General features: G+C 40.8%; 3 protein-coding genes across 4 annotated transcripts; all 3 read right to left on the bottom strand.

Annotated features, from left to right (window-relative positions):
* Positions 1-237: 237 nt before the first annotated feature.
* Positions 238-4,912, bottom strand: LOC114442750 (caspase-3-like). Its single transcript, XM_028416539.1, has 7 exons — positions 4,788-4,912; positions 3,847-3,927; positions 3,474-3,625; positions 3,108-3,236; positions 1,999-2,174; positions 1,594-1,711; positions 238-1,498 (listed from the first exon to the last, which is right to left on the bottom strand). Exons 2-7 carry the CDS (start codon positions 3,921-3,923, stop codon positions 1,269-1,271), a joined length of 882 nt encoding a protein of 293 aa, XP_028272340.1. The 5' UTR covers positions 3,924-3,927; positions 4,788-4,912; the 3' UTR covers positions 238-1,268.
* Positions 4,913-5,113: 201 nt separating this feature from the next.
* On the bottom strand, positions 5,114-8,600 carry cenpu (centromere protein U). The gene is made up of 13 exons (XM_028416551.1): positions 8,508-8,600; positions 8,094-8,142; positions 7,930-8,017; positions 7,532-7,796; positions 7,385-7,460; positions 7,199-7,282; positions 7,032-7,116; positions 6,692-6,809; positions 6,496-6,574; positions 6,182-6,229; positions 5,760-5,821; positions 5,513-5,669; positions 5,114-5,396 (listed from the first exon to the last, which is right to left on the bottom strand). The coding sequence occupies exons 1-13, from the start codon at positions 8,510-8,512 to the stop codon at positions 5,274-5,276; spliced, it is 1,239 nt and encodes a 412-aa protein (XP_028272352.1). The 5' UTR covers positions 8,513-8,600; the 3' UTR covers positions 5,114-5,273.
* A 495-nt stretch (positions 8,601-9,095) lies between these two features.
* LOC114442480 (long-chain-fatty-acid--CoA ligase 1-like) lies at positions 9,096-15,327 on the bottom strand. 2 transcript variants are annotated; one of them, XM_028416058.1, is made up of 20 exons: positions 15,101-15,327; positions 14,874-14,988; positions 14,541-14,605; positions 14,251-14,352; positions 14,069-14,168; positions 13,812-13,987; positions 13,583-13,615; positions 13,440-13,491; positions 13,264-13,337; positions 12,728-12,805; positions 12,464-12,598; positions 12,233-12,367; positions 12,046-12,141; positions 11,862-11,934; positions 11,642-11,730; positions 11,437-11,553; positions 11,202-11,345; positions 10,945-11,049; positions 10,194-10,265; positions 9,096-10,087 (listed from the first exon to the last, which is right to left on the bottom strand). In XM_028416058.1, the coding sequence occupies exons 1-20, from the start codon at positions 15,293-15,295 to the stop codon at positions 9,947-9,949; spliced, it is 2,097 nt and encodes a 698-aa protein (XP_028271859.1). In that variant the 5' UTR covers positions 15,296-15,327; the 3' UTR covers positions 9,096-9,946. The 2 variants fall into 2 exon arrangements, with proteins under 2 accessions (XP_028271859.1, XP_028271860.1); XM_028416059.1 differs by lacking the exon at positions 12,728-12,805 and adding an exon at positions 12,876-12,953.
* Between the last annotated feature and the right edge of the window lie 32 nt (positions 15,328-15,359).

Below are 15,359 nucleotides of genomic sequence, written 5' to 3' on the forward strand. Positions count from 1 at the left end.
AACTGGCCAGCGAAACTGAACCTTCTAAATCCTTTTTTAAGAAATGCTATTTCTTTAGTGTCAGCAATTTGTGATTATGTAACAACATCCCGCTTTTATGCAAATACGATTTTTTTTTATTTTTTTAAATGAAAAATGTTTTTAAAAATACAAGAAGAGAAAATATGATGTTTGAAAAGCGTGTAGTTACAACCTGCAAACACACATGTAGATGCTGGGTTATCTCTCTCTCACACAAACACACTGCAGTTCAGGGCGACTTCTAGGACTGATAAACTAATAGAGAAACTTAATGGTTCAAAAAAACCCAAAGAAAAAGTGCCATGTGGAATTATTCCATCATGGAATAATTCAGGACGTGCTCTACAGCAGGTTTTCAATTTGCCACAGAGCAACTGCTGGAGTCAAACATAGCCCTATAGGTTGTCTAAACAGAAAACCACATCTCTGTTTTACCATAACTGAACCACACTGTGCATTTTGGGTACGTGTTGTTAACTTCAGCTAGGACTGCTGATTCATTAATGGTCTAACACTGTTATCTGGCTTCCTCTAGTGGTTGCAACCAAACCAACAAGAGAAAAACAGCCTGCAAATCTGTTAATTAATAATTAATCTGTTAATAAAATAAAATAAAATAAAATAAAATAAAATAAAATAAAATAAAATAAAATATACACAAAGGCTAAATAAATAAATAAAATAAATAAAAATACAGATGTCAAGCAGTATCTGCAGTAGCTTGATCAATAAATTGTTGGCCAGGAAAGCAGCACTGCAAATAGGTGCACGTGTAGCAGTTGAACACTAACTCAGCTTAAACCCATAACAGCTTACTGTCCTCACTGTGCATTATAAACAGGAAAAAAATAGTTTCTGATTTTTAATCATTTATTAATTTACATCTCTTTTTGCTAATATTCACATACACCAGGGCACAACCCTTTTTAGTGGTTTATAAATAAGAAAAACAGGCAATCAGAAATCACTCACAAAAACTTGCTGCCAAAATGGAATTTTTAGATTATAATCCATTCTCCTTAGTGGAATAAAACAGTCACATAGGCTGTTCTCATATTCCTGTAATGCTCAGTTTAACAGTTTAAAAATTCAAGTGTACTATAAAACTAAAATTTTGTTTCCCCAAAAGACCCAAAAAGCAAACAATAAAACCATATTTCTCACTGATCCCACAGTATATTTGTAATTACATTCATGGTAAATGTTTTTTTTGTCTTCAAGCTTCTGATAAAAAAAAAAATACCTTCTTAGCCAGCAAAATAAAAGTCTTTGGTCAACATTGAGACGATGCAGGGGATCTGCTTCTTGCCACTAAATCCAGGTGTGCTGGAGGAGGATTCGAAGCACCTTGCCACCTTGTGGTTGACTCGGGTCATGATCTGCATCAGCTCCAGTTTTTTACTGTGGTCCTTCAAGGTCTCACACAGTGACTGTATGAACCAGGAGCCGTTACTTGTGTTTCTCCATGAGTAGTAGCCTGCAGGATGACAACGTTTAGGTGACGGTAATGGAGAAATATAGGCCCAAAATATGTGTGTGTATAAGAATGTGTATACTGTTAATATTAATTACCTGGAGCAGTAGAATAAGCATACAAAAAGTCTGCCTCCACAGGAATCTTCTCTGATACTGACTCTTTGTCACTGTCGGTCTCGATTGTTCCACCATCCAGGGCCGTACCACGGCACGCCTAAAAGAGGGGGAAACACTGTTTGAGTGTTGTAAGGTGGGGCTGAGGGTGAACAAATAGTTTCACATTCAGCAAACAAGGACACTGCAATTTAGATTTTATTTCAGTCACATACTAAAAGATGCAATGATAGTTTTGACAGCTAAATACAACTAAAAACATCTAGTTTAAAATGCTTTACTGTTCTTCCTAAGATGTGCACATGAAAAACAAGCACTTCAAGACAGATTGCAGAGGATGGCACATACATATATGACTGAAAATACTTCACGTGATGAAGAACTGACCTGTATGAAGAAGAGCTTTGGTTTCCCCACAAGACTCTTACAGTGATCCCCTTTGAAGGGCTGTGTCAAGGTTTCAAAGTGTTCCATCCCATCAGTGCCAAAAATCACCCCTTCATCTCCATGACTGAGCAGCACACATACAAATGATGCACTCTTTCTGTGGTCCTCCTGGGACACTGAAAACAGAAAACCAGACAGGATTCAACAACATCAACTGTTAGGCTGCATAGATAATCGGGATAATGATAATATTTAGCATGGCATTAAATGAAGAACGATCATTCTGGCATGGTTGAATATTAAGTGTTGGGTAAATAAAGAATAAGTAATAAACCAGTTACTGGTGTAACTATCCTTCCCAGGCTTTCCAGTATGTCTAGAGTAAATGAGCAGAAAGGAAAACCAAGATTTTACATTTTGGCTTTCAATTTTCAATAAAATACCCAATATATTGTATCCGACCGCCGCCATGTTGGCAGCGTCACGTCCGCCAAAACTCCAAATATGAACAAAGAGGGGGGGCATGAGCGGAGTTTAGTGGGGCGGGCGATCGTGGAAGCAGGAAACTCGCGCTGTGATATGTCAACCGTCTGTCACTCAAGCGGCAACGCCCATAATTATGCGTAATTTTAAGTCCGAATATAATTAAAACGAGTGAGTTATAAAAAAATTCACCCCCCGTACAATTGACACTAGAAGAGAACCTATCATTTGAGACCAGAGTGGTTTTTTGTACCAGGCTGTAAACATGTTCATTTCTGCTGTGAAGTCGGCTATTTTGACATGGGAGTCCAAGGGAAATGACTCGCTTCTGGCGCCAACCCCCAGTGGTTGTGGTGTGAACTATAATTTTTGACACTTCTGCATGGGCTTCAATTCTGAGCCCCGAAGGTTGCCGCATGGTTAGTACCAACATTGGTCAGTGCTCATCTACCTAGCTGACATATTAGTTATGATAGTGTAATAATAATAATAATAATTCTAAAAAAAAGGCAATTTCCCCCTGGGATCAATAAAGTAATTCTGATTCTGATAAGACACCATTCACTGTAATCTAGACTGAATAAAAACCTCTGTGAATAAAACGAATAAATAAAAAACTCTGCTACCGCTTAACATCAGTTCCTTCATCTGCCTCACAGTCTGGTCGTTGGCCACTCGGACTTTATAACCCAGTCCAGAAAAAGTCTTTACAACAGCTGCAGCATCAACATCTGTCCCGTTGCGAGAGCCCATGCCTAGAGAGACAAGAGGAAATGCAGCACACTGATAAATGTTATCCTCTACAGGACGGACCGTATATCAATTTACTTGAAAAAACTAATTCTAAATGTTTTCTTTTTAAGGCCACAAGACTATAATAACAAGATTGTTATTCAACTGCAACTACATAGAAATACTGATTTGTTTAAACAACAAAGCAAAACAAAGCTATGTCCACCAGTTTGTATGCATAGTGAAGAGATTGTATTAACCAGTGCTTCTGTGGAAGTTCTTATTGTTGATAATCAAACAGGATCCAATGGAGGGGTAGTCCATCTTGTAGCGATAAGGGTCAGAGTCTGCTTGTTTGCTGACTGGGAGTGAGTCTGTTTCCTCAGCCGGGTTTTTACTGTCTGCATCTGACCTGAAAATGTACAAACACATGCACACAGAGGTCTGTGAACAAACTTTTAAAAAACAGCTGTTTAACACTCTGTGCATGCAAATGGGAAAATAGGTTTAAAATCAGTGGGTCCAAAGTCATTTTCACTGCCGGCAATGTCACATAATGCTGAATTTTATTTATTCACGTATTTTTATTTAGCTCATATGCTGTATGTTTAGTAATATATGTACAATAATTACTTCTTTGAAAACCATTTCAAAGCATCCACAGTGTCCCCACCACTCAGCGCGTCGCTATCACTGCTGATGTCAGCCATGTTCCTACAGACATGAACACAAGAGAAAATCTCAGTCACCTGTAACATAACATAACATAACATAACATAAAATTTCAGTCAGTTTATTATTATTTATTCTGTTACTGGTGAGTGTCATGTTTACAGCCTTATGTTCGTTTAAAACATGCAGGATAAGACTTAGTGTTCAGTCTTTAAAGGGGAGCTATTCTCTATCTCTGTAGCTGCAGTCTTCCTGTTTATCCGGGTGGAATCGCTTCCTGGGGAGCAGACAATTTTACAATCTGAGGTTGTAGCTCCCAGCCCGCTGTAAAACTGGGTCATAGCTGGTTCAGATTCAAAGCCAGTATAGCACTTACAGTTCCACAACAACTAGAGAGCTTTGTGTTTTTCCACAGTTACTACAATAAAGCAATTTCCCCAATTAATTAATTCCCGCAATTAATAATGTATTTCTGATTCTGATACACATAATTAATGCTATTATTTATCACATCAGCAAAGGTCAGGGCGTAAAAATGAAAATGAATCTAGCAGTCATGTGAACGTCCAGTAGTGACAGTGTATCTGTGTAATAAGACAATATGCGTCAGTCAAAGCATTTAAGTTGATGAGATTTAGTATTCACTAGTGAGGGTGTGGTGTGCAGCTCAAAGTGCTAAAAGTACAGTTGGTCAGAGTTCATTACGTGAAGACATGTGGTAAAACCGGCAGGAAGCAACTCAACGACATTTCTAAAAAAAAATGCTATTAGCTAACGTTAGGGAGAATAAAAGGACAGAAATCCGTACAAAGTCCAAACATGTTGTAAAACAATTGCGTATAAATAACTGTACTTAGCCCATTAATAAAATACATAAACCACAATATCCACAATAAACGTACCTTTAAATAAAACAGCCGTACAAATAGGTAGACAAGTTCCTGGATTTTATTCACTACAAGGAAATGTCACCGTCTTCAAAGTCTGGCTGAAACTTTCAGCCAACCAGGAACACGGAACACCGGGGGCGGGGCCAAAGCTCACATCAGGAACACCTTGGCCAAAAGGAAGCGTTTGATTGGCTTAGGAAGCTGTTCCATATATGGGAATGGTTTCCCTGCAGCATCTGCACCGGTGGAGGAATTTAGTTTGAAATACAGTTTTTACTTGTTCAACATCTTCCAAGATGATATTTCCCCAATGAACCACTCAGAAAACACAAAAAGGAAAATGTTATCATTTTTATTTATTAACCATGAACAATTATTGAGCAAAATCGTACATTTATAGAGAAAAGGCTGACAGTATGCAAACTTTATAATATAAAATACAAACTGTCAGAGTCTGCTGCAGAAAGAAAGAAAAAGAATCCATTGCATTTGTGTGTATTATTTTACTGTCCCTTTTGTTCTTGTGTTTTTATCCTGCTGTTCATTTCCCCTCAGCTGATGCTCTGCTACCTGAATATGCCTCGTCTCCAACAGCAGTGCCGGTAAGCTGGATGCTCCATACTGGAAAAAGGAGGGAATGTGTTACCACGTGAATTCCAATCAGCTGTTTATTGAAACACTACAAAGATGTACTGGTGGCCAACATATAGTCTGACATCAGTGGTATGTGTTTGTACCGTCTGTTTCTCATTGGGGTGCCTGTGTCTGTAATCCAGGTACTTCCTGTTGAGCTCTCTGATGTCATGGAGGAAGGCCTGGCCCTGTCTCAGATCGGCTAACCGGAGTTCCAGGTCAGCTTTCTCCTTTTGTAGTGTTGACAGCTGCCTCTCTGCCCTGATGGACCAAACATGCTGTCATTGTACTGGAGGTACTCCCCAGGATCTCTGATGTTTGTGTCATGTGTGTGTCTCGGCTGCTTCTCACCTCATTAGCTCATGTTTGGCATTCAACAGTCTCTGTCTCTTAGTATGAATCTTTGAGCCCACCTAACACACAGACACACATCCCAAGAAATCAACAGCTATTGACAATATTTGCTATAAGACTTCATGCTAGCAGCGCTGTGAAGCTAGAGGCATCAGCGCTGGCTATAAGCTAAAGGCTAAGATCAACATGCTTATAATAAGTTAAAGTAGAAAGTGTTTGTTTGCACATCTCCACTGTTTAGTATGGGATGATAATATGTTGTATTAGCATTACAAAGCAGAACTGAGTTACTAAGTATAGTAATGAGTGTGTTTAGAAGCAAATAATAATAAAACTGTAATTGATCCACTTTTGAGATATTTCTTTCCGAACTTAAGTGTGAGCTGAAGTTGCTTATAAAAAGCCAGCATCATATTTACCTTGACATTTTCTCTTTTTAGAATCTTAAACTCCTTATATGAAGAGATCTGAGAGAGAACAAAGCATAAAAACACAGACAACTCTGATGTTAACATCACTGTGTTACCCTGCCACAGTCTTTGGCAAGAAAACACTAAATGAAAATAAACATTAGTGCAATATATATATCCGTTTTAAAGTACCAAATTAAGTTAAGAAATCAGATCTTCTGTACAATTTACTCTACAATCATGGAGCCTACTGCTTTACAATTTCTACACTCTAGCAGAAATAAATCCAAATCTTGACACAAATTGAAATCATACAGTCCGACCTTTTCCAATAGTTGGTCTTTGACATTGGTGGAGAACAAATCAATGGCCTGTTTTACTGCTTGAGACTCCACAGACTCTCTGAAAACAAACATACACAAAATTAATGCAGTTTAAACTGACAATGTTAAGATGTAACATTAAGTCAAATGGCTTAGATCACAGAAAAAAATGAAGCAGATAACAATGGGAATTTACCTGTACTGCTCACAGAAATCAAGGAATGCATCCAGAACCACCTCTAACTCTGTTCTCCCATGTTTCTTCCTCTTCTGTTTGTCAGAACTGGGTTTTTGGTGTCCGCCAGATGTACTGCCTGAAGGTGGAATGATTAGATTTGGTTCAAATTACAGAAGATAAACAATAATAAACATGTTTAACTTTTGAATGTTCACTTTACAGTAACAGTGACTGTTATGGGTTATCTGCACTCAACATGATAGAGCATGGCCTCAGATTTCATGTTTCTGCTGCAGCCTCAACATCCAAGCTAGTGTCAGGTATCAGTGTTTTTATATCTCTTACTATTTATTCTTACCTGATGACGACTTTCTAGATTTGGACCTCTCAAATGAAGACTTTCTGCCCAAACTGTGCATCTTGGCCTTCTTTGGACTTGGTTTCTATTAAAAAAAACATGAAACATCATATTGTAATCCATATTTCCACTAATAGCTCCTGGTGACATCCAAAGTTTGATCATACCCAGCTGGTGTCTTCATCCACCTCCTCATCGGAGGACAGGACTCTCCTGTGGCTCTGCGGGGCAGTGCCAGAGTCAGAATCCTCCTGGAACAATAAACATTTGTCAGCATGTGAAAAGTCTCAACGTGAATAGTTCCAGAAATGGTTCTTTTCCTTGTTTCAGTCATTATCTTCCACTTCGCTTACCTCCAGCTCACTTTCCCCGGAGTCCACATTTGCTGGTTCACTCTCTCTCTTCCTTAGTGGCTGATTTTTCACTGGGCTGGGGGGGATGGATAAATAAACAAACAGAAAGACAGAAGGACAAACAGGACTGTGTGAATATGATCCTACTTAGCTGTAGATTTCTGTCCAGCACTACTCTTCTTGGCAGACATCTTCCCAGGTTGGCTGACAGTGTTTCCAGTACTCATCGTACTCCGCTTCTTCCTCTTCTCTTCCTTCCCACTCTCCCCACTCTCCTCTGTCTTCTTCCTCTTCACAGCAGCTCCCCGCTGCTGTTTACTGGTGGGCTTGACTGTATGTTTTCCTGCTCCGTCTTTGTCCACCTGTCTTTCCTCCAAGTCTTCTTCCATGGCAGTACTGTGCAGAGGGTTACCTAGGCAACATCAGGGCAGAATGTGGTACTTTGACATCATTATAGACACTGGAAACACATGTGTATTTAAATGTTAAGGTGTTGATTCAAATAGCTTATGGCTTTTCCACCACACTGACACATATAGGCTCACCGTAATTTAGCTGCAGTCCCTCCATGAAGCTAGCTTTGTCTATAGAAGACAGGTTGGTGAGCTCCATCGTATCATCAGACGAAGCTTTCTGAAAGTGAGCCCATATAATAATAAACAAACAACTCCACGTGTAATCATACCACAGTGACCATTGCGGAACTCACCTGACTCTCTCCTTGTTTAAAGCCTTTGGCTCCTTTGTCCTTTTTGGGCCTGCGGAGACAAAGAGGACAAGAAAACCACGATACCACCACATCCAGGTAAAACCAGAAAACACACATTTGTCCATTCAGTCAGCATGTCATGTGCCAGAATGATGGTTTACTGCGTACTTTTGGCATTGTTCGTAATCGACGTCGCCTAGTTTTATTTGAGTTCAGGTAATAATATAATTAAAATGCTTAAATCATATATAAGAAATGTTCTTCCGTCCATCTTGCCCATTTTTTTCCACATATTTTGCGAACATCGATACAAGCAGGGGGCGTTTACATGCAGATTGGTTATTTATCCCACTACAAACACATAGATGTGGGTTCAACATGGAAAAAATGCAAATCATTATTAATGGTTGTTACCTCATTGGGAAAAACTGCAATTTTGATTGAACCGGCTTTTGTAAACAATCCAACGCTCCTGTACCCAACCGACTTCCCGTTCCCGCAAAAGAGTTCAAGATTCGGACTGTACCATTCTACACTCAGGGGGGTGGGAGCGAAAACAACAAAAACTAATTTAAAAATAACTTTAAACCCAGAGTGAAATGAAGACCCAGTTACAACATACGTAACAACGTAAATGTACAATAATATAATGTGGACACAGTCTAATTGCAATCTATTACCGATGGGAGCTTTTCCAAGAAAACGGCCTCCCCGTGTAAATTAGAACATTTCAGTGCTACGGAAAGCGACAGAGTTCATTACACGTATGAGATAATTACATTAAGATTCGTGCGCATGACGTGAAAATAATCATTGATGAAGGGCCAAATTATTACAATATACAAACCACTTTTCTAGACCAAATTAAAGACATGACACCACACAGATATATAGAACATTTTAATTAAAAACTTTGACAGACCACAAAATGACATTAAAAACATTTACAGCTAGACCACAGTAAAAAGTACTTCCATGAAATCAAAAACATTCAAGCGGGTTTATTTCATGTTGTGAAAAATAGAACTTTGAAAAAAACATTTTCCATCCTCATACCATTTAAGAACATTGGTTCTTTAAACAAATCTCTTCTATTGTGTTAAGCATCATAAATAAATAAAATACTAAGATCCCCCTATGACTGTTCTTTCATACCTGAATTCCCTGTGTTCAGCTACCTTTGATTAAATTATCACTTTGCTGGTTCCTGTAGGTTCTGATTGCAGTTTAGCTTATTCATAAAAAAAGAATTAAGAAGAATATGATCCACTGTGGATATCAGTTTAAACACATTCTATATAACATTATAACACTGAACAAAATAATCAGGGTCAAAATATATGATATGGCTCTTATTTCAAATGTAAAGCTCTGTAAACCTATTTCAGTGGCCAGTGTGTTCCCTTTTCATCCTTAAAGCTATGAAGTGTGTATGTGTTTCTTTGAATTCGTAGATATCGAATGCCACAGAGGAGAGTTAGTTCCCTTTAAAATTCCCACAAAATCTGCCATTAGATTTAATATGTTCTTTAATCAATTGGACTATACATAGCTTAGGAAAACATATTTCATTAATATACATATTTATCCTTATCATAAAATCTAGTTTGGACCTTCGGATGTATAGTGTTTTTTGTGGCACAGATTCTATTGGTCTTTGTTTTTGTTCTAACTGCTCTTAAAACTTGCATCACCTCCTGTTGCTGTTGTGTTTCTAGCACATCTGAGGCTTCCTTATTTGCTTCTTATTGTGTGGTCAGCCACACAACAGGAAGGCATGCAAGGCTATTTCCTTTATACCTCAAAGTACCTTTAATAGCGCTCATGTCAGTTCTCCAAATTTGGCTCTGCTTCTACATTTTGATTCCAGCGTACAGCTCATCTATCTGGGATCTGAAGTACTGGCGCATTTCGTTCCTCTTTGCCTTCATGGTTGGAGTGAGCAGGCCGTTCTCGATTGAGAACATCTCAGTGTGGATATGCACAGCTTTGATCTGAGGGAAAACACATGCAGCACAGGTTGTGTTAGAGAAGATAATTATAGTTCACTTTTAGAATTAGCAGCATGTCTGCAGAACTACCTGGGAAGATTGTTTTTACCTGTTCAAACGACTTGAGACCTCCTTCCTTTCCTAGCCGGAGCATGTCCTCCAAGATAGCTGTCCTGACTTCCTGTAAATAGTAATAAAAATAATGCTGGTCATATAACTGAGAGTGTATTTGTATATATACTAACATAGTGAATACTCCAAGCTGCAGACTTAATCTATATGCTTCATGATTACCTGCCTACATGTGTAAGGCACGGGGCCTTACACATGTAGGCAGGTAATCATGAAGGTAATCATGAAGCATATAGACTGGAGAAAGTCATTCCAGCTAGAGTAGGATTGAGCCCAGACAGCCTTTAAGCTGGATGCGTTCAGACCTATTTCAGACCCTACACCTCGTAATATGGCTAATAATGTGGCAAGCCGGATTCGCTAGCACGTTTGCGTTCACACCTGAGCCACATTTGAGCCAATCCTGCTAGATCCACCTCTCGAGGGTGGATCTAGCCGGCTTGAAATCAAACTGGATTCAGCTGGATTGGAGGTGTTCACACTTGGAAAAAAACACATCTGGATTGATCTGGATGCGGCCAAATCCTGCTTAAGCCACATTTTTTTCCCCAGTGTGAACAGGGCCTAAATGTAGAGAGGACTATGTCAAAAGCTCAGTGTGCTAGGTTTAGATCAACCACTTGGCACACTGTACCTACAGGCCAGTGAGTTACTGACATATAGGAGCAGATTGATTGGCTAATTTTGTAATCAGCAGACTGTTTGAATCCATTGCATTGTGGGATTACCGCTTTGCTACATAGCTCCTGGTAGCTGCCCTGCAATCCCAGCTTCCTCTTCGTCCAGCCAGACAGGAAGTCAGGGTCAGGAACCACCACTGCTACCAGGCATGCCTGTAAGATTCACAGACATGATACAAATAGCAGTTAATGTGTTTCATAACACAAGGTTCACATTGAAATGTTAAAGAAAACATACGTCAGCATGATCTGCACTTATACGCAGTTAAACATAAGGTAACACCGCTCAGTTATTCGTCATTTACCTGCAGGCTGTCTCCATGAACAAAGACTTGTGCCACAGCATCACTCCTTGTATAGATGTTTTCTATCTTCTCAGGAGCAATATACTCCCCCTGTGCCAGCTTGAAGATGTGCTTCTTTCTGTCCACAATCTTCAGTGTGCCATTCTGTCAAAACACACACACAAAGTTTTATAGATCTAGCTCGATGTACTGAACGTCACATGAAACATGATGGGTGATGATGAGCTGAAGCTACCGGAAGCCATTTCCCAATGTCTCCGGTATGAACCCAACCATCGGCATCAATGGCTTCTGCCGTCTTCTCTGGGTCCTTCAGGTAGCCCAGGAACACATTAGCACCTTTCACACACACCTAGAAATGAAACCATACACACATATATAAATGATGGACATTATTGGACATTATACTGCTTGTGCTTTTGTCTGTCTGTGTGTTCCACCTCTCCCTCTCCATTTACAGCCAGGTAGTTCATCTCGGGTACATCCACCAGTTTAATGGAGTTACAGGGCAAAGGCGCTCCAACATGACCTGTTGACACAAAGTCAAACTCAGTCAATTAGTTCGTCACTTAAACAAGTTGTGGCAACATGACGAAAACCACTAAGTTTACTCTTTTATAGTCTCTTTTAGTTGAGTGAAACAGCTTTATTATTTATTACCTGCACTCCAGTCTCCAGGCATGGTCAATGTGCATCCAGCAGTGCACTCTGTTTGTCCATAGCCTTCATAAAACTGACACAGAAGAAGATTATGCAATGTAGGTCTGACAGGGAACAGAGCGAATGTGAAAGAAAATGATTACAGTAACAAGAGCTCAGCTCAGCTTGCATGTGTGTGTGTTACCTGGCAGCCAATTGCAGCTCTGAGGAAAGTGAGAACAGCAGGAGAGATGGGAGCTGCTCCAGTAAGCATCAGTCGAACACGGCCTCCAAGGCTGGCCTGTAGATGGCAGCACACTACATTATGTACTTGACAGCTGGCTTAATCGCATCCACAGAAAACAAAGGCAGCCAGCTGACATCAGTTGTACCTGGACCTTCCTAAAGATGAGCTGATCCCAGATGCTGTCTCTCCTCATTATTCCTCTCTCCAACTCCGCCTGCTTCCTCCTGTAAGCAAATTCTAGGAGCCAGCGCTTCAAAGAGGAGTTGGCCTGCCCAAATACCTACAGAGGCACACACACACACGGAGGCACACCATTATTATACAGAACAGAACCATCAGTGTTCAAGTAGAGCATGCTCAGAGATGGCCCACCTACCTTGTCATGCATTCGATTTAGGAGCCTAGGTACCACAGGAAATACTGTAGGTTTCAAAGTGTTCAGGTCATCTGTCAGAAGGCGAATGTCTCCCTGGAAAAAGCCGATTCTGGCTCCCTGCACTAACATCACTCCCTGTCAGCAATAACAAGGAAATTTACAAACATTCAACATTAAAAAGTGTGTAGTTACAGAGAGCCAGAGACACACAGGGTTTATAGACAGACTCATCTATAGGTGGCAAAGGGATCTACAGGAACATACCTGCACGACTCTCTCAAACATGTGAGCCAGGGGTAAGTAGGATATATGGACATCACTGGGAGACAACGGACAGGATAACTAAAACATACACACACATACAGGTGGGGGGAAACACACACACACACACACACAGAGTTAATGATTGTACCTCCACCACCCTCTCAAGCATGTGGGCCAGAGGCAGAAAAGACAGCATGACATCTTCTGAAGAGGTCTGAGCATAGGACTGGGAGAGGAGAGGAACATGTTCATTAAAGCCACTCGCCCATCCTTGTAAACTGTGGAAGTGTTTTACATCAAAGTGAAAAGTGAAAAAACCACTGGCTTGTTACTAGAGATCACAGACACTCTCTCCTTCCTCTAAACTCCTAATGTGTCATTTGCATTATACTTGCCCAACAGCAACATTAACCGTTTTAGTGCAGCAGTATCTCATGTTGCAGGAAGGACATAAAACACTCATAATGGCAGCACTATGTAAAATGAGAGGCCACGTGCCGTGTCAAATGATGTAAATAGTTCATTCAGCACCTTACCTCTGTTATTTTGATGAAGGCTGAGCAGTTGGACACAATATTGCCGTGTGTCAACATCGCTCCTTTTGGATTTCCTGAAAGTACACACACAAACACACACACACACACAGAGTATAGACATGTTAGTCCGAACAGAACCATATTAATTTCAGTCACCGCATCAGTGCTTGTGTCACCTGTTGTTCCACTGGTGAAGCAGATGACTGCCATGTCCTCAGGTTGTGGAGGCTGTAGGGACAGGTATAACAATGATCCAACAGTAAAAACAACACACAGGATCACAGGTGAGTAACTGGTTTACATGTTAGTGGTTACTTACCACTGGCTGGCGGTGGTTGGCCCTGCCAATAGCCTGTGCAACAAAGCAGATGAATAAAATAATCAAGAATGTAACAAAGCCACAAAGGAAAAGTGACAATAGACCAGAAACAAGGCAACTACTAAGGTAGTTTCTAAAGGTAGAAATGAGTTGACAATATATAGAAACTGACTAAAATGCAAAATCTAGAACTAAAACCAGAAGTATAGAGCACAAGAAAGCTGAGGACCTCCATCTCCTGCAAACTGAGGATGTGGATTCCCGCCTGCTGCCCTCTATTGACCAGATCAGCACTGGGGGTCTCCATGAGAACGATGGTTTTTACAGCGTGCTTGGTGTCCTTACAGCAGTCCAGTACCAGATTGACTTTATCAGGCACATCACAAACTATGGTAGAAATGGAAGCTGCAGAAACAAAATGCAAGCAAGTCAACAAAAACAGTAGTTAAGGGATAAGTGTGTTTAAAACTGCAGGTGTGTTTTTACCTTTGTCTATAATGTAGGCAATGGCCTCTGTTCCCAGTGTGTCGTACAGAGGGACGGACACCAGAGAATAGGTGTAACAGGACAGCTCAGTCATGGTCCACTACACACACACAGCATTTGGAGATGATCAGTTCAACAGCAGTAAATAGGCAGCATCACTGCACACTGTAAACTGTGCGTACCTCCGGTCTGTTCTGAGAGAAAATGCCAATGTAGGGATCGGTGGATTTGGAGTGTCCTTTGTGCAGAAACGCAGAACCTAGATTCTCTGTTCGCTCCATCACCTAACACCCGAAAACACACACCACCAGTTAGCGCTGCACAGAAACTAGGCCACATGAATCAAAGGGAAGAATGGATGCAAAGTGTTACACGGTAATCATCTTTACTGTTGAGGAAGCAACATTCTGACAGCTGTTTGTACTGTCTGCTTTACTGCTCCTCAGCTTTTTTACAAGGTGGAAACGCATACCTCTCTGTAGGACAGCCATTCATAGGGCTGTTTTGGTTTCCTGGAGCCCAGACAGGGACCGTTATCTGAAGGGTGGAAGAGGAGTGACAAAGAGGCAAAGTGAGTGTCTATTACACATTTATATTGTACCTTTCTACCCTGTCTGACCTCCAAGACATCTGTTTTTGGAAAAACACAGTACAACCACAAGTGGTTGCCGACTAAGGAGGCAGTTCAGACAAACACAGACAGCACAGTAAACTTCCCTCTGTGAAGGTAACTAAAGAGGAAGTGATCTAGAGTGTGACATTTCAATCCTCTAAAAAAAACAAACATTTATCATTTCCGACTTACTAGAGACCCTGGCGCCTCTGAGAAAGAACTCGTACATTGTTTTGGCATCATCATAGATGTGTGTTAAGTGCCCGTCACCGTTCAGAAGAACGGATCGGCGTGCCAAATCTCCACCCTGATGAGAGAAAACGGGTTTATAAACCATTTCCTATGTGCAGAGTTTAAACAGAAACATAGTTGGAATTTGTTTCGATGTGAAACTCTCCGATGCTTGTTCTTAAACTCACCGGGACCTCAATCGACTGCATGTGGAGGTCGCAGACTGGTGGGATGGCTTTGGGCCGTGTTGCTAGGTAGTAGGTCGTTGCCGCAGCCACTGCACCCATGCTGACCAACACGGGCAGGGATGTGTTCCTAAAGTACTGGCTGACATCATCCAGATCAGGCAGCTGTAGCTTCTGGATGAAGTGCTGGCTCAGCATTGTGCTGCTGATGAGGTGAAAGTGTCTGGTGGAACGGTGACAGAAGAGTGTGCTCAGCTGGCCC

The sequence above is a fragment of the Parambassis ranga genome, chromosome 10 (genome assembly GCF_900634625.1).
Source record: "Parambassis ranga chromosome 10, fParRan2.1, whole genome shotgun sequence".
Taxonomy (NCBI): Eukaryota; Metazoa; Chordata; class Actinopteri; family Ambassidae; genus Parambassis; species Parambassis ranga.